This window comes from Schistocerca cancellata, chromosome 1, assembly GCF_023864275.1.
Source record: "Schistocerca cancellata isolate TAMUIC-IGC-003103 chromosome 1, iqSchCanc2.1, whole genome shotgun sequence".
NCBI classification, from domain to species: Eukaryota; Metazoa; Arthropoda; class Insecta; order Orthoptera; family Acrididae; genus Schistocerca; species Schistocerca cancellata.
The window spans coordinates 760,069,186-760,091,619 of record NC_064626.1 but is presented as its reverse complement, the minus strand read 5'-3'; the positions used below and the strand labels follow the sequence as shown (position 1 = coordinate 760,091,619).

General features: G+C 39.7%; 1 protein-coding gene across 1 annotated transcript; it reads left to right on the top strand.

The window, feature by feature from the left end:
- Positions 1–14,136: 14,136 nt before the first annotated feature.
- Positions 14,137–22,037, top strand: LOC126186347 (mannose-1-phosphate guanyltransferase beta). The gene is made up of 4 exons (XM_049928201.1): positions 14,137–14,461; positions 14,580–15,305; positions 16,884–17,152; positions 20,924–22,037. The coding sequence occupies exons 2-4, from the start codon at positions 14,597–14,599 to the stop codon at positions 21,053–21,055; spliced, it is 1,110 nt and encodes a 369-aa protein (XP_049784158.1). The 5' UTR covers positions 14,137–14,461; positions 14,580–14,596; the 3' UTR covers positions 21,056–22,037.
- The last annotated feature ends 397 nt before the right edge of the window (positions 22,038–22,434 follow it).

Below are 22,434 nucleotides of genomic sequence, written 5' to 3'. Positions count from 1 at the left end.
CAAGCAGATGATGATGATGGTGATGTTTGTTTTGTGGGGCGCTCAACTACGTGGTCATTGGCGCCGGTACAAAGCCCCAATTTTTACGCAGTCCAATTTTTACACAATCCAATCTACATACAATCACGAATGATGATGATAATGATGAAATGATGAGGACAACACAAACACCCAGTCTCTGGGCAGAGAAAATCCCGAACCCGGCCGGGAATCGAACCCGGAACTCTGCTATCCAAAGGCAGCAATGCTAGACACTACACCACGAGCTGCGGTCAGGTCAAGTAGAAAATTTTTGTGGTGGAGCGGACTGATTTTCTGCATATGAGAGACAATGTGTTGTCATCTGTTCTATTTGGGTGTCCATACACTGCCAAGTACAATGTCAACGTGCAAACTGTTTCATACAAACAATCCCCCAGCGTGCCTGGTGAAGTAACTGCAACACTTCTTTTTGCAAAGCTTTAGGGATCAATACATGATTGCCCACTGTCATTTTGAAGAAGAATCACACCTTTCTGTAGAGTGAGGCTAAGCCAACGTGCAAAGTATTGGCGCACTACAGAGTTCTGTAGGCTATGCAAGAAACGAGGACAAGATGTGCGAAAGTATGTTAGGAAACTGTTCAAATCTGAATCAGCTTCCATGACCTGTTCAATTTTCCTGTAGTTCAGCGCAAAAGACTGAAGCAACTCAGTATCCTGAGCATCGATGTGACAAGAAGATGCAGCAGAAGTGTCAAAGTCTGTTGGGGTTGTTTCGGAGAGGAGACCAGACAGCGAGATCATCGGTCTCATCGGATTTTCAAAGTACAGGGAAGGAAGTCGGCCGTGCCCTTTCAAAGGAACCATCCCGGCATTTGCCTGGAGCGATTTAGGGAAATCACAGAAAACCTAAATCAGGATGGCCGGACGAGGCATTGAACCGTCGTCCTCCCGAATGCGAGTCCAGTGTGCTAACCACTGCGCTACCTCGCTCGGTTTGTCATAGTCTGTGTCAGGGCCAATCGGAAGACATGAAAGTGCGTCCGCATTACCATGTTGAGCTGTCGGAAGATACACAATTTCGTACTGATATTGAGACAACAAGAAAGCCAAGGCTTGTGATTCGTTACTAAGAAGAATTTTCTGCCATACAAATAGTGGTGGAATTTGATGACGCCATAAACAATAGCCAACTCCTCTTTCTCAATTTGTGAAAAGTTACACTGAGCTTTGTACAACACTTTTGATGCGAAAGCAATAAGCCTGTCTCTATTCAATTCTGTGCGAAAGCACTGTACCGATTCCATAAGAGGAATCGTAAACTTGCAATACAATTGATTTGTCAGGATCAAAGTGAACTAAGCATCGATCACTGAGCAAAGCATCTTTAAGTTTTTGAAAAGCTTCTTGGCACTCATCTGTCTAAACAAAGGCGACATTCTTGAGACGCAAGTGAAGCAATGGACCTGCGATTTGTGCAGTCACAGTTTGCAGGTTGACTGTAGACTTAAAAGTCAACACAGAGGCGAATGCGACCTGAAGGTTTGGGGACAAAACCTGTGGACTAGCCCATTGTCTAGCTTATATGGGAGCAATAGCTCCGCTATCTTGCAATAAGTTCAGCAGCGAATTTATCCCGTAATGCAAAGAGAACAGTTCTGGCCTGGCAAAATTTCGGCTGAGAATTGTCTTTCAGAGTAATATGTGCAACAATATTATTAGCCTTGCCTAAACCTTCAGAAAAGAGTTCCAGGAATTTTTTTAGCAAGTTAAATGCAAACAATAACAACACATTGTCCTGAATGTTAAAGCTAAACAAATCAAATAAATCAAGACCAAATATGTTTGCACAATCACTTGATTGTAGCACCGCAAAAGTCACTGTTCGCATATGCGAGCGATACATGGCAGGCAAAGTACATTTTCTGAGAATGGGAATGTCTTGTCCATTATAAACCATCAGTTGCGTGCTTCTTTTACACAGGCGTGGGGAGCCTAAACAGTTCATATGCGTGACGATTTAGCGATGTGACAGAGGCACCCATGTCCAACTTGAATTTCACGCATTTCACACAAATAAGTAAATGAACAAAAAGTTTGTTTGACTGGCATATCACTGAAGGAACTGCACACTGCCAACTTCGAATGTACTGCTTTAGTGACCTGGGCCTTGTGACTAGATTTTTGTGAGAGGGACGAATTCTTGTGGTTGTTCCATTGCAAACATACAGATTGTACATGTCCTTTCCTGCCACAAGCTTAACACTGAGCTTGTCAGGAGGGGCAATCTTGGCGTTTGTGGCGTGAATAATACCAAGGGCATGAATTAATTCTGTTCGTTTGTGTAGTCGCCTGTTTAGCGAGCTGCCTACAGGACATGGAGAGGTGTTCATGCGGCGTGGCGAGCGCACGCTGCTATTGAATGGGCCAGTTCCAAACAAGGGACGCAACCCAACAAATGGCTGGCTGCTCAGATTTATCAGCCGACAGGGCATCTGAATTATACTGATCCCTAGACACTGCCTGCTGAAATTATGGAACTGACTGTTTCAAAATCTGTTCTCTGAGTTTGACATCAGGTGCACTGTACACGATCGCATCACGCAACATAACATCTTAATATGAAGCACCACAAGCACATTTGAATTTGCATTTCCTCGTCATACTCTGCAAATCTGTTACCCACTCGCGGTAACTTTGTTCCGACCGTTTTTTACAATTAAAGAATTGATACCTTAATGCTACCACATTCACTTGTTGGTCATAATAGTCAGTTAGCGAATCTACAACCTGTTCATACGAAAGTTCACTCGGAGTGACATTAGGGAAACGTTTGTTAATGAGCCTGAACACTGCATGTCCTACCATTGAGTGAAACTAATGGCTTTTCACAGTACCTGGTATGTTGTAAGGGGATATGTGGGCTTCAGATTGTTGCAACCACTCAAGCCATTTCTCTTCTTGTTCACGAAACTGTCGAAAAGGCAGTATAGCTGTAGGTGTCGCTGTAGGTGGAGCTTGTTCCATTGGGTGCTCAGTATTGACCACTATCTGCTGCACCATGTTGAGCAGTGTAGATATTTGCTGAGTCTGGAACTGAAACACCTGCATTAGGTGTGTTGCATCTAACACTGGTGGCTGTGGCGCAGGGGGTGGGATACGTGGGGTGGGCATGTTGGAAGAGACAAATGCAAGAAACAGAGAAGGCAAGCAAGAAAAATAAGTACAAAAACAAAGAAAATTTATGCAATGTCGACCAGAAAACACGATAAGAGATTGTTAAAGCAAGTAAACACCCCTGCAAAGTAAAGACAAGAGAGAATTAGGCGCCAGCAAACACAAAAGAAAATTCCATGGCCGCCAGCCACTGGGTTCTCCGTGTAACTCGTCGCCAATGCGATGTCCTGCCCATTCGTCTAATTTAGGGTGCCTAGGAAGCTATTTTCTCTAATAGCTAGACAAAATACAGGCAAATCTTATTAATTGAGTTTACTACAGTAAACTGAATTGACAATACTTAACTTTGCCTTTTTACAAGAGGTGTCGCAAACAATTGGCGACATACAAATAATCAATGTCCTTTGGTATATACAATTTCCCTGCAAGTAATTAACACAGGTCACAAGTCACGGCTCATCTTCTAGAGCTGTCAAGGCTAGCTGGAGCGGCGCTTATTCTCTTCATGTAGGGACACCTCCTGTTGTGATGCGGTCCTAGTCAGCGTACTGTTGGCTGACATCGTCTCACAGCCCTCTCAGCTGTTACGTTCCAGGCCGACATATCGGACATTGATGTTATGCCGGAACAGTAACATCCTCTGTTGTCTTGAGCTATGATGGACTTTCGTATTGTTTTCTGTTTTGCCAAAAATGACGAAACTCTATTCCTTGGAAAAACAAATGTTTGTTGTGTTGTTGTTGTGGTTTTCAGTCCTGAGACTGGTTTGATGCAGCTCTCCATGCTACTCTATCCTGTGCAAGCTTCTTCATCTCCCAGTATCTACTGCAACCTACATCCTTCTGAATCTGCTTAGTGTACTCATCTCTTGGTCTCCCTCTACGATTTTTACCCTCCACACTGCCCTCTAATGCTAAATTTGTGATCCCTTGATGCCTAAAAACATGTCCTACCAACCGATCCCTTCTTCTAGTCAAGTTGCGCCACAAATTTCTCTTCTCCCCAATCCTATTCAATACCTCCTCATTAGTTACGTGATCTACCCACCTTCTCTTCAGCATTCTTCTGTAGCACCACATTTCGAAAGCTTCTATTCTCTTCTTGTCCAAACTAGTTATCGTCCATGTTTCACTTCCATACATGGCTACACTCCATACAAATACTTTCAGAAACGACTTTCTGACACTTAAATCTACACTCGATGTTAACAAATTCATCCTCTTGAGAAACGTCTTCCTTGCCATTGCCAGTCTACATTTTATATCCTCTCTACTTCGACCATCATCAGTTATTTTGCTCCCCAAATAGCAAAACTGATTTACTACTTTAAGTGTCTCATTTCCAAATCTAATTCCCTCGGCATCACCTGACTTAATTCGACTACATTCCGTTATCCTAGTTTTGCTTTTGTTGACGTCCATGTTATATCCTTCTTTCAAGGCACTGTCCATTCTGTTCAGCTACCCTTCCAAGTCCTTTGCTGTCTCTGACAGTATTACAATGTCATCGGCGAACCTCAAAGTTTTTACTTCTTATCCATGAATTTTAATACCTACTCCGAATTTTTCTTTTGTTTCCTTTACTGCTTGCTCAATATACAGATTGAATAAGATCGGGGATAGGCTACAACCCTGTCTTACTCCTTTCCCAACCACTGCTTCCCTTTCATGCCCCTCGACTCTTATAACTGCCATCTGGTTTCTGTACAAACTGTAAATAGTCTTTCGCTCCCTGTATTTTACCCCTGCCACCTTCAGAATTTGAAAGAGAGTATTCCAGTCAACATTGTCAAAAGCTTTCTCTAAGTCTAGAAATGCTAGAAACGTAGGTTTGCCTTTTCTTAATCTTTCTTCTAAGATAAGTCGTAAGGTCAGTATTGCCTCACGTGTTCCAACATTTCTACGGAATCCAAACTGATCTTCCCCGAGGTCGGCTTCTACCAGTTTTTCCATTTGTCTGTAAAGAATTCGCGTTAGTATTTTGCAGCCGTGACTTATTAAACTGATAGTTCGGTAATTTTCACATCTGTCAACACCTGCTTTCTTTGGGATTGGAATTATTATATTCTTCTTGAAGTCTGAGGGTATTTCGCCTGTCTCATACATCGTGCTCACCAGATGGTAGAGTTTTTTCATGACTGGCTCTCCCGAGGCCATCAGTAGTTCAAATGGAATGTTGTCTACTCCCGGGGCCTTGTTTCGACTCAGGTCTTTCAGTGCTCTGTCAAACTCTTCACGCAGTATCTTATCTCCCATTTCGTCTTCATCTACATCCTCTTCCATTTCCATAATATTGTCCTCAAGTACATCGCCCTTGTATAAACCCTCTATATACTCCTTCCACCTTTCTGCCTTCCCTTCTTTGCTTAGAACTGGGTTTCCATCTGAGCTCTTGATATTCATACAAGTGGTTCTCTTATCTCCAAAGGTCTCTTTAATTTTCCTGTAGGCAGTATCTATCTTACCCCTCGTGAGATAAGCCTCTACATCCTTACATTTGTCCTCTAGCCATCCCTGCTTAGCCATTTTGCACTTCCTGTCGATATCATTTTTGAGACGTTTGTATTCCTTTTTGCCTGCTTCATTTACTGCATTTTTGTATTTTCTCCTTTCATCAATTAAATTCAATATTTCTTCTGTTACCCAAGGATTTCTACTAGCCCTCGTCTTTTTACCTACTTGATCCTCTGCTGCCTTCACTACTTCATCCCTCAAAGCTACCCATTCTTCTTCTACTGTATTTCTTTCCCCCATTCCTGTCAATTGTTCCCTTATGCTCTCCCTGAAACTCTGTACAACCTCTGGTTCTTTCAGTTTATCCAGGTCCCATCTCCTTAAATTCCCACCTTTTTGCAGTTTCTTCATTTTCAATCTGCAGTTCATAACCAATAGATTGTGGTCAGAATCCACATCTGCCCCAGAAAATGTCTTACAATTTAAAACCTGGTTCCTAAATCTCTGTCTTACCATTATATAATTTATCTGATACCTTTTAGTATCTCCAGGATTCTTCCTTGTATACAACCTTCTTTTATGATTCTTGAACCAAGTGTTGGCTATGATTAAGTTATGCTCTGTGCAAAATTCTACAAGGCGGCTTCCTCTTTCATTTCTTACCCCCAATCCATATTCACCTACTTGTTTCCTTCTCTCACTTTTCCTACTGACGAATTCCAGTCACCAATGACTATTAAATTTTCGTCTCCCTTCACTACCTGAATAATTTCTTTTATCTCGTCATACATTTCATCTATTTCTTCATCATCTGCAGAGGTAGTTGGCATATAAACTTGTACTACTGTAGTAGGCATGGGCTTTGTGTCTATCTTGGTCACAATAATGCGTTCACTATGCTGTTTGTAGTAGCTAACCCGCACTCCTATTTTTTATTCATTATTAAACCTACTCCTGCATTACCCCTATTTGATTTTGTATTTATAACCCTGTAATCACCTGACCAAAAGTCTTGTTCCTCCTGCCACCGAACTTCACTAATTCCCACTATATCTAACTTTAACCTATCCATTTCCCTTTTTAAATTTTCTAACCTACCTGCCCGATTAAGGGATCTGACATTCCACGCTCCGATCCGTAGAACGCCAGTTTTCTTTCTCCTGATAACGACGTCCTCCTGAGTAGTCCCCGCCCGGAGATCCGAATGGGGGACTATTTTACCTCCGGAATATTTTACCCAAGAGGACGCCATCATCATTTAATCATACAGTAGAGCTGCATGTCCTCGGGAAAAATTACGGCCGTAGTTTCCCCTTGCTTTCAGCCGTTCGCAGTACCAGCACAGCAACGCCGTTTTGGTTAATGTTACAAGGCCAGATCAGTCAATCATCCAGACTGTTGCCCCTGCAACTACTGAAAAGGCTGCTGCCCCTCTTCAGGAACGACATGTTTGTCTGGCCTCTCAACAGATACCCCTCCGTTGTGGTTGCACCTACGGTACGGCCATCTGTATTGCTGAGTCACGCAAGCCTCCCAACCAACGGCAAGGTCCATGGTTCATGGGGGGAACAAATGTTTAGAATTAGCAAACAAACAAAAAACTGTACTATTATGCACAAAACTCCCTAAAAATGAACTAAATTCACACATAACCTATAATATTATGCCAACTGTTCACATAATAAAGTAATTGATAATCGTCAGGCGACATAAAATTTCACAAATTTAATACAAAATTTTGAATGACTTGGCGGGAAAAGAAGCACAACATTCTTTGCTTTCAAGAAATCCAACACTATCTGAATACATATTACCAAAACAACCAATGAACTATCTTCGCAGGAAAGGTTGACATACGAGGTGTGTTCAAAAAGAAACAGAATGTTTGTTGTATCAGCTTTATTGCTTCTTGTACAACAGTTTAAGCACTGCCCCCTTCAAAATACTCCCCTCTACTGGCAATACACTGTTCCCATCGCTTCTTCCAGTTTTGGAACGCCTCCTGGAACACATTTTGTGGGATGGCGCGCAAGTTTCTCTTCGCATTGTCCTGTATGTCCTATATGGGTTGGAAACGATGTCCTTTCAACGTGTTTCTCAGTTTGCGAAACAGGAAAAAGTCTGTTGGGGCTATGTCTGAAGAATACTGTGAGTGGGGCACAACAGGAATGTAGTGTTTTGCTAGATAGCTGCAGACAAGAGTGACGTGTGATCTGGCGCATTGTCATGATGCAACATCCAACTCTCGTTTTCCCACAATTCAGTCATCCTCCTGTGCACAGCATTCCTCACGCACACTAGGATTCTGTAGTAGACTTCCTTGTTTACCATCTAAGTGGCACAAATTCATGATGGATAATGCCTTTGTAGTCAAAAAACACAGCCAACATCAGCTTGATCTTTGACCGACTCAAGCATGCTTTTTATGCCCACCCACTGTGACGACTGAATCTTTGTTTCAGGATCATAGCCATACACCCACGTCTCATTGCCTGTTCTTATTTTCTTCAGAAAGTTTTCATTGTCATTAACAGCTGCAAGCAGTTCCTCACACATTTCAACATGGTTCTGTTTCTGATCTTCAGTCACCAAGCGCAGTCCGAATTTTGCATTGACATGACGCATCTCAAGTGTTTTGCTCAAAATTTGATGGCATGATCCTATGCTGATGTCCACCTCCTCAGTAACGTCCTGAATAGTTAAACGACGATTTCCGCCACTCACAGCACGGACGGTATCCACATGGCCATCATGTGTAGATGTGGAAGGAAGTCCAGACATGGAATCATCACATTCTCCCTGTTGAAAACGTTTAAACCACTCGTAGCACTGCATGCGGCTCAGACAGTCCTCCCCGTATGCTTGGTTAAGCATTTGAAATGTCTCTGTGAACTTTTTCCAAATTTGTACTAGAATTTCACATACACATTGTTCTTCAAGCTCCTTCATTGCACTAATCCGACGAGCAGGCTGTATGCATGCTTACTTCAGCAGTTATGGTTCGTTTGCTAATTGCACGAGCAACGCAAGACAAATGGTAGTTTGTTGTCTAAACCTGTGCACTCAGTAGACACAGCGCACTCTCTCTACTGGTTGGGTCGCAATTTTAGGAGTTCAGTTTCTTTTTGAATACACCTCGTAATATGTAAGTTCCCTGCTATATGTTTCTATCTGAAATTTAACCCAAATTTACCTCCCACTCTGTAAAAACTCTACATATTACAAAAAGTATGTACACACAAACTGTTATCCAACTCGATCTCGTATGCTAACCAATGACTAAACAGAACCTAATTTGAATTTAGCTGTAACTGGTCTGAATGCAACTTGGAATATTAAGTATTAAATGTGCAACTTGAGTAAAACAATCAAAATTTCCACTACCTCATGTCTTGACAACACTGTTACAGATTTCTCGAAAGCACAACAGCGAACAGCAAACAGGCAGTGGCTACTACACATTTACATTTAAATAAAATTTCCAAACAATATTCCAACTGTTGCATACCACATGGTGCAATGTAGTAATGTGTAATGATAAACCTTCCTTGAACAGTGGGATGGGGAGATGAACTATTCCTATGAAATGATATTCCAAGACAACGAGTTTAGAATGAAGTATGTATTCAAAAAGTCACACTAAAACTACGTTTGACCTTTACACATAACATTGATCTTAACACAGTGAACAATGATTTTAAAAAGGATATATTGTTTTCTACGAAAATCAAACAGCTTCACCAGCTGATATGTTGACATATGACTCAGGGAAATGGGATGGTCTTTCACTCAGCTTTCAGCGAGTGAACTAAGTTAACTAGCTGACAATAATCATTCTGACAAACTAGCTGCATAGTGCTGCAGTCTTACCTAAAACTTCTTCTCTTCAGAAAAATACATTGCTCAAAATGTTTATTCTTTTCACCTTCCAGTATATACATAATATTTATACTTGCTGCTCTTTACAATAAATCTTTCTACATCAAACAGATACAATCACAAGTCAACACAGAACTACTGAATACATCCATCACCTACTTTACTTCAACTAAGAATGTATCAGACTGTGGAGAGGCAAAGGCAGTGTCACAACAAGATCAAATATTGTTTAACAGTAACATAACTTGTTCTCTATCTCTCTCTCTGATGTTCACATTGATAACTAACAAAACTAAAAATGACATTCCCACTTTCAGTGGCCCTTACCCATTCAATAATATTGTCAAACCGTCGATGTACTGACTGTATGAGGATGTCTATTGACATACTGTCTATATTAGAAATATTGATGAGCAGTAACGTCTTCAAAATTCCTCAATATTGTCAATATATACTGAATGTGTGAGGTCAAATATTGACGGTTTGACAATGTTCTCCATTCAGATGTTGACAGAGCTCCACATATCAGCTACATGGCCTTATCGTGCACTGTTTTACTGTTTGATTTCAATTTGCCTTTGTTCATATCAGACCCAGATTCAATTTTTCATCTGGTCTTTTAATATAAAACAACTTTAATAGACCCATGTGAAGGTTCATTGTATATATCATTTTACGATGGTCAGTGGAGGATTCTCTATGACACTGATTACTTTAGTATTGTATAGGTTGGTGAATTATGTAACAGTTTGGAAAAACGCTTCCATTTCGAAAACTAGTCATAAATCTGCAATGACTGGTAAGAGGTCTGTGAATATTACAAACTAATTATTTCACAAGTTTCCATAGAATTTTAGTTACTGTGTTTGTTGATATTACAAAATTACACTTAGAGCAATCGAATGACAAACATGTCGCCAGAAATATCAAAGTTGCTTCTAATCTCTCATTACTGTATCTTGCTTCTCTCTTTTATCTGGGGGAAAAAATGAAATCTTTTGGGTGCATGGTTCTGGTTGTCAGTAAGATAGCGTGTGGCCAGTCGCTCTTTCTTTTTTTTCAACCATTTCAGATCTGTTTCCTCTTTTTTGCTGTCTTATATTGCTTGCAAACTATGCCTGATATATCCTCAGCGCATATTTTCTTTTGGGTGTTCAGCATCTTAGCTTTGTAAAATCGTGTTCTCAACTGACTATTTGTGTCAGTATTATTAATGGTGTGAGATCGCTTCAGTATAATGAAGTTTTGACAAACTGGTACTTTCAATTAATATTGAATGTGTGCAGGACCCTTTACAAGTTCTGAAGGATGGACTAAAATTTTAAGCAGGAGAGATTACGTACTTATCAATAAAGTTTGTTATTATTAACAGTAGCAGAGGATCAAGTAGATAAAAAGATGAGGGCTAGTAGAAATCCTTGGGTAACAGAAGAGATACTGACTTTAATTGATGAAAGGAGAAAAAAAAATGCAGTAAGTGAAGCAGGCGAAAAGGAATACAAACATCTCAAAAATGAGATCGACGGGAAGTGCAAAATGGCTAAGCAGGGATGGCTAGAGGACAAATGTAAAGATATAGAGGCTTATCTCACCAGGGGTAAGCTAGATACTGCCTACAGGAAAATTAAAGAGAATACTGCGTGAAGAGTTTGACAGAGCACTGAAAGACCTAAGCCGAAACAAGGCCCCGGGAGTAGACAACATTACATTAGAACTACTGACAGCCTTGGGAGAGCCAGTCCTGACAAAACTATACCAACTGGTGAGCAAGATGTATGAGACAGGCGAAATTCCATCAGACTTCAAGAAGAATATAATAATTCCAATCCCAAAGAAAGCAGGTGTTGACAGATGTGAAAATTACCGAACTAGCAGTTTAATAAGTCACAGCTGCAAAATACTAACATGAATTCTTTACAGACGAATGGAAAAACTGGTAGAAGCCATCCTCGGGGACGATCGGTTTGGATTCCGTAGAAATGTAGGAACACGTGAGGCAATACTGACCCTACGACTTATCTTAGAAGAAAGATTAAGAAAAAGCAAACCTACGTTTCTAGCATTTTTAGACTTAGAGAAAGCTTTTGACAATGTTGACTTGAATACTCTCTTTCAAATTCTAAAGGTGGCAGAGGTAAAATACAGGGAGCGAAAAGCTATTTACAATTTGCACAGAAAGCAAATGGTAGTTATGAGTCGAGGGACATGAAAGGGAAGCAGTGGTTGGGAAGGGAGTGAGACAGGGTTGTAGCCTCTCCCCAATACTATTCAATCTGTATTTTGAGCAAGCAATATAGGAAACAAAAGAAAAGTTCGGAGTAGGTATTAAAATTCATGGATAAGAAATAAAAACTTTGAGGTTCACCGATGACATTGTAATTCTGTGAGAGACAGCAAAGGACTTGGAAGAGCAGTTGAACGGAATTGACAGTGTCTTGAAAGGAGGGTATAATATGAACATCAACAAAAGCAAAACGAGGATAATTGAATATAGTCGAATTAAATTGGGTGATGCTGGGGGAATTAGATCAGGAAATGAGACACTTAAAGTAGTAAAGGAGTTTTGCTATTTGGGGAGCAAAATAACTGATGATGGTCGAAGTAGAGAGGATATAAAATGTAGACTGGCAATGGCAAGGAAAGCGTTTCTGAAGAAGAGAAATTTGTTAACGTCGAGTATTGATTTAAGTGTCGGGAAGTCGTTTCTGAAAGTATTTGTATGGAGTGTAGCCATGTATGGAAGTGAAACATGGATGATAAATAGTTTAGACAAGAAGAGAATAGAAGCTTTCGAAATGTGGTGTTACAGAAGAACGCTGAAGATTAGATGGGTAGATCACATAACTAATGAGGAGGTATTGAACAGAATTGGGGAGAAGGGGAGGAGTTTATAGCACAACTTGACTAGAAGAAGGGATCGGTTGGTAGGACATGTTCTGAGGCATCAAGGGATCACCAATGTAGTACTGGAGGGCAGCGTGGAGGGTAAAAATCGTACAGAGAGACCAAGAGATGAATACATTAAGCACATTCAGAAAGATGGAGGCTGCAGTAAGTACTGGGAGATGAAGAAGCTTGCACAGGATAGAGTAGCATGGAGAGCTGCATGAAACCAGTCTCAGGACTGAAGACCACAACAACAACAACATTATTAACAAAACCTTGCAGCTGTGCATCAGTTGTGTATCCAGTACGTTATATTACATTAATAGGATTTTAAAAATTAAATCATAGAAGAGGAAAGTTTAAGTGTATAAGGTAGTGAGAAATCCGATTCAAGAGAAAGAAGTTACTTCTTATCAAGAAGTTAAATTAAGCCTAGCTCTCCGGCGAAAAGTGCTACGTTTTTTCTGTTTCTTAAAAGTTGAATGTTATGCTACACTCATAATTACAATAGTAAGAACGATATGTAGCAGCTTAAAGGTTAATGACACTCAAGAAGAATCACAATTTTGAAGTTATTTATTAATAAAGTAAGTAAAACACATTTCTTTTGCAAATTCACTTACTTTCAATGTGTTTACACGTTCTTTCAATGACAATACAGTGCAGTGCTCGGCTAGAAAGGTCAGGCTGCTTTCATATTGTGCGCCAGAAAACAGTCACAAATTCGTATGTCCTGCTCAAAGCTCGGTTCACTTTACAGGTCTGTGACCGTTGTTGCACGTCAGTGGCAAGACACTAGTTTCCCTTGACGATCAGTATTAAGGCCAACTCACATTGGACGTCATGTGATGCATGTCACATCGAAACATTCCACGATGCAGTTCTTGGCGCTCACACAGGCCCTCAACGGAAGGTCACACCACGTCATGTCAGTCAAGGTTTCTCGGGAGGAAAGTTTTGACACTGTCGTCATCTGCTAAAATCAGATGTCAACCTTTTTTCACCGAACTCACTTATTTTGTAGTAGTGGATTTTGTTTTTTTGTTTCTTTTTTTTATTGAGTGTTCGTTAACAAGCGAGGTCAGATACCTGAAAGCGATAAACTATTTAGGCTTTGCATTAAGAGGACAGAACTGACACTCACACTGTACATAAATGAAAACATCATTTGAGAATGAAATTTTCATTAATTATCATTTTAAGTGAGAAGACTTCTGTAATGAAGGACAAAGATACAATTGTTTATGTTATTACTTACGTAAGGAACAAAAACCTAAAGTTATTCCCTTAAAAATATTTTTTGATATGTTTGTTTGTATATATTTTCTCTAGATTGTTTTGAAAGTTGTTCCACTTCTCAACACTTCACCACACAAAATTATTGAAGAATCCATGTTAAGGAGTTTGTTTTGTACATTAATGAAGTCTGTCGTTTTTATTTCCCCAATTTCGATACAATACTCTAACTTTTTGTATCGCAGATGGTAGCTCGTAAAGATCACTTTCGCCGTTCGGTAGTGGCGAATTGACTTACCGTGATGTGACGACCACTGTTAACTGACAATTAATCGACCTTACTCACAGCCAATTCATATCAGCTTATATAGTTGATGAGGTGAGCATTTATAAAAATTTCCAACCTAGATTTTGCCTCATAATCTACAGACGTCGAATAATTATAATATCTTAACGCTGATATAGTAAACAGAATGAACTTCTTTGTCACAGATAGTTTAGCAGTCGCATTGACATCTTCATGGCATTGTCACAATGCGAAATTCTTTGGTTTGTTTTAAGTGCTGTGTTATTGGTGTTTTTCCGAATTTAGCTGTCAATGTTGTTTTTTTGGGGTGTGTACGACGGAAAGGGACGTATGTCGAGTTGAGATAAGTGCTGTGCTGGCAGTGTGATAACTTTTGTGAAAGTTGCTAAGACAGCTCTTTTGTGACTTATTATTTACACGTGTCAAGTAAAATGTTTGCTAAGAAATATCGACGTCAGTACAAATCCGCAATGAATACGTGGCGCACCGAGAGCGAGATAAGGCGGTGCAGTTGTCAACGAGCGCTTGTTTACGCGAAAACAGTAAGTTTATCTTATTTGTTGTGATGAACAAATACAAGAATTTCATATAAAACTTTCAACAAAATGAGAGTTCTTTTGTATACATTGCGATCGTAAAAAGAATTTACTTTAATTGCAGGATTAGCTTTGCCTGAAATGCCCGCGAAGGAAAGTAACATAGACGACATGAAAGCCCTGATATTGGTTGGAGGCTATGGGACGCGACTAAGGCCTCTTACTTTAAGTCGCCCCAAACCATTAGTGGAGTTCGCCAACAAACCTATGCTTTTGCATCAGATAGAAGCATTAGTCGAAGCTGGAGTGTCGGAAATCGTCTTGGCGGTATCGTACCGCGCTGAACAGATGGAACAGGAACTGAGTGAAGAAGCGAAAAAATTAGGTGTAAGCCTAGTTTTTTCGCATGAAACTGAACCGTTGGGTACTGCTGGGCCACTTGCACTGGCCAAAGACATTCTAACTACTAGCAATGAACCATTTTTTGTCCTAAACTCTGACATTATATGTGATTTTCCATTTAAAGATCTGGTAATGTTTCATAAAAATCATGGGAAAGAAGGTACCATAATTGTAACAAAGGTAGAGGAACCATCCAAGTATGGTGTCGTAGTTTATGGTGAACAAGGCCGAATCGACAGTTTTATAGAAAAACCTCAAGAATTTGTATCGAATAAAATTAATGCTGGGATGTATATATTAAATCCATCAGTCCTGAGGCGTATTCAGTTACGCCCAACAAGCATAGAGAAAGAAGTTTTTCCTGACATGGCAAAAGAAGGCCAGTTGTATGCAATGGAGCTACAAGGATTTTGGATGGATGTTGGTCAGCCAAAAGACTTTCTGACAGGTAAGTCGCTGAGATGCAATGCTCCTTATTGTGGCTGTGTTTTTAAACTTATTTTTTGATTCAGCCATTTTATTGGCTCATAAATAAATAATTTCTGCCATATTTCTTTTGTCATTTTACCATATTTTAGAAACTGAGTTAACTAATTAAGTAATTTCGACTTACCATCCAATCTGTTTTTGTTTGGATGTGGGAACTAATATAACGGTGAGTTAACTGTTGGCTTGGTACACACTCCACAGTTCATTATTGAAAGATAAAGGTTTGTTTGAATTGGTAGAGTGAGTCAGAGAGGTGGTTATATTACGAAAAGGAAGAATTTGAACATATGAGTTTTGGGAACATTAAAAGGGAAGCAATAATAATAATAATAATAGAAATATCCAACAATTTTTTTGCATATGGGGGTCCAGTACATATAACTTCCTACTTGAACATTACACAAAGGCTGAAGTGACAGAGTGTTTGCAATTAAAGTGAATTTCAAAGTCAACAATGATGTCCTTTAAAAGGAACTGTGTGCTCATATCTCTGCTTCCTCCATGCTACTGTTTTCATACCTACTATGAACTTGATTAACTGCATTGATAAATGTATTACGATTTAAAAATATGCATACTTCTGCCTTCTTATAATACAAAAAGAACTTGTAATTGTTGAGAGCCTTTGAAATTTTTGTACTCACAACATTTGTAGCCGAGCCTGCGGGGATGGGGGATAGCTGTTGCATGTTTCCGGTGTCACAGGTCAAACCCTAGGCTCATTTCAAAAATTCCTCTGTATCCTACTGAGGCTGTTCAACATTTACTGCGAAGACTATCTGGTTCCTATTATCATGTAATGAAATGTACATAAATAGACAAGGAGTCTCAAATATTTCTAGAGTGACTCTCTCATCTGCAGCAGAGTCTGGGCTATTTTGAAACTTTCTGACAGATTGAGACTGTGTTGGACCTGTCTCTAACCTGAAACCTTGCCTTTTCTGGACAATGCTCATAGTAAATGAGCTAGGAGAAAGACATTAGCTGAATTAAAGCTCTTGAGGTGGGTAACTGAGTTGCTAAGAGCATTGCCCTTGAAAGCAAGGGTCCTGTTATGAGTCCCTGTTCAGCAAATACTTTAAATCTGCCAGGAAGTTCCTTATTGTTAGTTCTCATGGTTACTGTAATTTGTCACAACTGCCTATTATCTAAGCGTATCTTTATAGAAAACATGAAGATGAAACTACTACATAAATTGGTTGGGTGGACATGTGAAAGACCAAAAAATAGTGGAAGATTTCTAAGAAATTGCAATTTATTGACCAAGGATCCTGCTACATAACTGACATTGTACCTATCATTGTATATTTATGATCATTCTGGGACATTTTCCTGGTTTGGTGACAGAAGAGAGAGAAGTTTCAAAGAAGGTGGTTGTTTGCTCTTCTCAAGAGCTTGACAGATGTGCACACCTACCCTTCTTACCTCTTTCCACATCAACTCCCCCCCACCTCCTTCTTCCCTTCCATATTTACATTTCTCCACATGTGTGTAACTGTGTTCATCAAATTGAACTCATTTTATTTTTCTTGTTAAGGAATGTGCCTCTACTTGACTTCTTTGCGGCAGAAGGAGCCCACACGACTCTACTCTGGACCAGGTGCTGTAGGTAATGTCTTAGTGGATCCAAGTGCTCGAATAGGTGAGGGCTGCCGCATAGGTCCCAATGTAACCATAGGACCTGGAGTTGTGTTGGAGGATGGTGTCTGTGTAAAACGGTCAACTATTCTTCGTGGTGCAACAGTTCGATCTCATTCGTGGCTGGATGGTTGCATCGTTGGGTGGCGCAGCGTTGTTGGTCAGTGGGTAAGTATAACTATCAATTCGTAAGTTATCTAACTGGTACTGTGCATTTTGACTGAATATTGTGGTGGATGTTTAATATACTAGACTCTTGCTAATCCGGCTATTCCTTGCACATACGGGTGCATCACTTAAAATCTAAAGATACATTCATTTTAATAGAAAACTTAGTCTTTTAGCGTGTATATATACAGTAGTAGTATAGAATGTACTAAGGAAAGGAAAATTGCTACTCACCATATAGCGGAAATGCTGAGTCACAGATAGGCACAACAAAAACACTGTCACAAATAAAGCTTTCGGCCAGTAGTCCATCCTGAATTTTTCAGTAGTAGTTGAAAATAGTTATGAAACATGTCCTAAATTATTAGTTGTCCAATAACGATATGGGAATGCAGTATTTTTTATCACACAATGACTTTACAAGCATGACATTGGTACTCCATGTTTGTAATTGTTGGACAATGTACTCCAGGAAGATGTCTACAGCTTCAGCACCAGCACGCATGTGAAACCTTAATTTTCTCTCCTCCTGTGCCCTCTTGTTCATCAGTTTCATCATAACTTCCCTGTACTTGATTCTCTCTCCATCTGTTTAAGTGTGGTCATAAATAGTTGCTCGTCTGACAGTGTACTCAAGAGCAGTGGCTTTCTGCAAAGACTCTCGGTTTAGCTTGAGTTTCGTACTTCTGCTTGAGGGTCTAGCATAATGTGTTTTCTTTGAGAAGCCATGATACTGAACCATACGGAAAGCCCCAATTTCAGACCTGTATAGCGTTGTTTGACGTTATTAACTAAGAATATGGTTGCACACAAGAATTATTTATTGTATGCGTCATTTCTGCTTGATCGACTAGAGGCTGCATGTTGGCTTGATTGCTGAGAAGCCGGACTACTGAGGGCCATATTAGCGAGAATTTAGTGTAATACTCAAAGGACCATCTACAACACATCATAAAGTGATTTTGAGGAGTGTAGATGTAGCTGCTGTGGGACTCACAGGAATCAAGGTAAAAGTCTAGAATAGGGCCTGGGGTGTACTAATGTGTTCCGTGCAGGAATGTTGTCAGCACTTGTTGTGAGGTATAATGGAAACAACGGAAGGTGTGTCAGCTGTTTGTGTTGAAGTAATACATTCAGAAGAAAGGGCAAAACATTGCTGTAAATGAGGATTATAAATTCAGTTGCTCCTTGTTTGAATAACAGCTATTTAAACTGTGCTAGTATCTGCAAACCAAGGACAGCGTCGCAACCTGTGATACAGTGTTTTCGAAAAAGCAGTGAAATATTTCTCTACTCTATATTGCTATGCAATTAATCTGCGTGAGCACACTGAGTAATTGATTAATGTTTTTTAATTAATTCATGGGAGGAGGTCGGTGGATCAGTGTTTATTAATATATCGAATGTGCGACTGTTATTAATAAACATTGATCCACCTACCTTCTCCCATGATTTAACTAAAAAACATTAATCCACTTACTCAGTGTGCTTGCACAGAGCAATTATGTAGTAGTTTTAATCACCACATTTGGTACATTTTTGTGTCTCTGCAATTAATCCAGGAGACATGCACTAATGGATGATGTCGTCATCAGGGGCAAAAATTCTCGTGCTCAGTGTGCTGAGGGTCTCGCTAGTGCCTTCGCGGACAGGCACTATCCTCTAGACTTAATCCACAAACCGATCTCCTATGCCATTTCCTGTCTCACCCCCAATCCTCCCACCACATCCAGCCCCTTCATCATCCAGTACCACCCTGGACTGGAACAATTGAACCACATCCTTTGCCAGGGCTTTGGTTACCTATTATCATGCCCTGAAACGAGGGACATCCTGTCTGAGGTACTTCCACCACTCATAAAGTGGTTTTCCATCAGCCACCCAACCTCCACAACATCTTGGTGCACCCCTGTGCCATTCCCAATCCCAATCCCTTGCTGCCAATTTCAATGGCTGCTTCACTACCCGAGCCATCTGGATCCTTCCCTCCACCATCAGCTATTCTGAACTACGCAGACTGGACTTACTCATGCAACACGTTCTCCACTCTTGTAATTACCCCGGCCCATGGCAACATACCATGCCCACACCCTCCACGCAACAGTTTCCACAACCCCCCCCCCCCTAATCCTATCCTATTCTCCCCATTCTGATCTCCCACCCTGTTTATTTGCCCTCTGCCAACCACATCCACTTGTTGTCCCTAGCTCCCCTTCTTCTCCCCCCCCTCCCCCTGCCACCACCTCCCTGCCGCACAACCTCCTGATGCTGTGCCTGCTGGGGCATTCTAGTCCCTGCACACTCCACTGGAAAGAGTTAGTCTCTCTCTCCCCACCCATGCACCACCATCCCCTTGCTGCCCCCTCCAGATTGCTGCTTGCATTCCACATGATAGTTGCATTCTGGCCCGAGATGCTGGATTTGGCAGTTTGTTTGAGTGTGTGTGTGTGTGTGTGTGTGTGTGTGTGTGTGTGTGTGTGTGTTTTACTGATGAAGGCTGTGACTAAAAGCTTTATATAAGTGTATTTTAATTGGGCCTGTCTGCAACTTTGCTTGTCTTCTTTATGGTAATTAGCAATCTGTCTTTCCCTACAGTATTCACTTAAATCAGTCCACTTTATAGTACTTGCTGCCTTAATAACAAAATATCTCTTTTCAAAACTCACTAATACACTGACAGTGGTTTCAATTTCGGTACTATGTCAAAGAATTGTCCTATTGGCTATGCGAATTTGTGCATTGCCGACCTATAAGAAGTAGCTAGGTACTGCCGTGACTGCTGCTGGCCCTGATCTAGACTTTAGCCAGAATCAAAGCGACTGCCCAGATAAGTCTTCTCTGTTGAGTGAGATGTTCTCTGTACATGTAGACTGGACTAGTAGAGACCCAGATTATGTTGTGCAGCATTATTTGAATAGCACTCAATTTGGATAGTACAGAATGTATTGTAGGCTGTTCATATATTGCGTGTGTAGGGAGCTGTCATATTATCATCCAAAACATGTGGTTGTGGATTGCCTCTCTATAGCTGTTTGAAGGTGCCTGACAAAATTTCTTGATCTTTATAAGGTCGTGGCAGTCCCAGATACACAGATTTAAATTGAAAATTACATATTAGTACTCTTTAATCTAAGATAGACAAAAGTCCTTCCAATTTATCTAATTGAGAATATTATTAGTGCTAGATGTGATTTGCATAAATAAACCCTATAGACACTCTGCTTGTGTTCACTGTGTGTTGAGTGTGGGAAGGTAGTATTTTAAATATGTGCTAACCCATAGAACAATTTTTAAGATGTAATGAAATGTTTGCTACTAGTGAAACAATCAAACAGTGATTTCAAGCTGCCAAAACTAAATGAGTTAATGTGCTATGAACTGCTTACCATTTGATTGGAAGCAGGAAAATTATGACACTTGATGACTGAAATATTGTATTGTACTGCCGAATGAACAAGTTTTATAACTATTCTTAGGACGGACACAATCAGTGGTAAAACAGCAGTGTGTCTCATTCAAGCTCATAATACCAATTTATTATATTTTCGTTTCATATTGTAAGAAGTATTTTCGCATTTTAAAATTTAAAAAATGGTATGAGAAAGGTTATCCATGTATCACATTGTATTGGTGTTGTACAGTTGCCCCTCTGCCCCCTCTCTGTGTGTTAAGTATTTGAGTGTGTGTGGGGAGTAGGAGAGAGGCACACGCAAATCACTTGCATGGCCCCATACTTTGTGAAATTATTGAGTGTTTTTTTTATGATTTCAGGTAAGAATGGAGAATACTACAGTTCTTGGTGAAGATGTAATAGTGAAGGACGAACTGTATGTAAATGGTGGGCAAGTATTGCCTCACAAGTCCATTGCAAGCTCAGTGCCTGAGCCACAAATTATAATGTGATTACATTGTGGTTTGTTTTCATGTACCTATAAAGTACTATGAAACCTCATTCCATTGAATAATTACTATACAGAATAAGCCAAAATTCCAGTTTCTTTTTAAATGAGCTGTGGAGTGCTTAAACTCCTCAGTACAAATAGCTTGTGACTGGTGTACCATACTGTGTACATAGAGCTCAGAAATGAGGCTCAAAGAATTCTATGAAGTGGGTACAAAGTATCATTGTAAGCAAGATATTTATATTTTAATTTTGTGACTGAAACCCTTTAGTGACAGTTAAAATGATACTCTTCCATGAGAGGCACATTTATTCTAATTGGCATAAACAGAGTTATATAATAAATGAATTATCTATGTTAATTATTTTGTTTGAATATAAAAAAAGTTGCAAAAACATTTGTTGTTACAGTGCATTTCAGAAAACTGTATTCTATTTATTCGTTGTACAAATTAGATTTTAATTTGTTCTGAGAACACCTTATTGCAAGATGTCTTGCTGGGCTTTTATTCTTTCCATAGGACACATTTGTCCGAAACAGCAGTGTGTCTTGATAGCATTCTGCTTAACAATAAAATATTAAATGAAAACTCAAATGATTCAAGCTAACTGGAGCTTTACACCAAAATACAATTACGAAAAAGAAAAAAAAAAAAAAACTGTGTCTGAAGTGCACATTCTTTTAGCATTGTGACAAGGGATTTTATGACTTCAAATTGACAGACTATCTTACCTCAGAGGTTTTTGGATGTTCATTCAAGGGTTTATTATTTAAGCTTTAAAGAAATGTATTTCTGTACGTACAGAGTTGCTCTGTATCTGTTGTTTTCCATTTATGCATATTCTGTATAACTAATTGTGTGATGCAATATATTTTTAGATTATTCTTTTACTACTATTGCTGTAAAGCAACTGTTTGTCATAAAACAGTTGAAACTGTTAAATGTCTCCTGCAGAGACAATAAAGTGATATTTTACATTAAAGTGTTTGCATATGAATCGCCAATCCCAATATAACCTTCACTGTTTGTTATCATTGTCTGCTTGCAACACAAGTGGTAGTATCTCCATAAAAACCATAAATATTTTATTAATATAATGTCCTATGTCTGGTGGTCTTACACATGAGAACTTCAATAAGATCTGGTTGAAATTATTAAAACAATGAGCATTATAGGTCTTCAGGAAAATCTTCAACCAAACAGCCAGAGATAGAAAAATCAGATTTGCCAACAGAACAATAGATTTTTTTTTGTAGAATATTTGTAATATAGGTATTATATAAGTGAACACACTTTTCTAAACTGTACTTAGAATGTCCTAAGAAGTAGGTGAAGTTGCCTTCCATATAGTAGCAATAGTTCAATTTTTCAAGGGATAC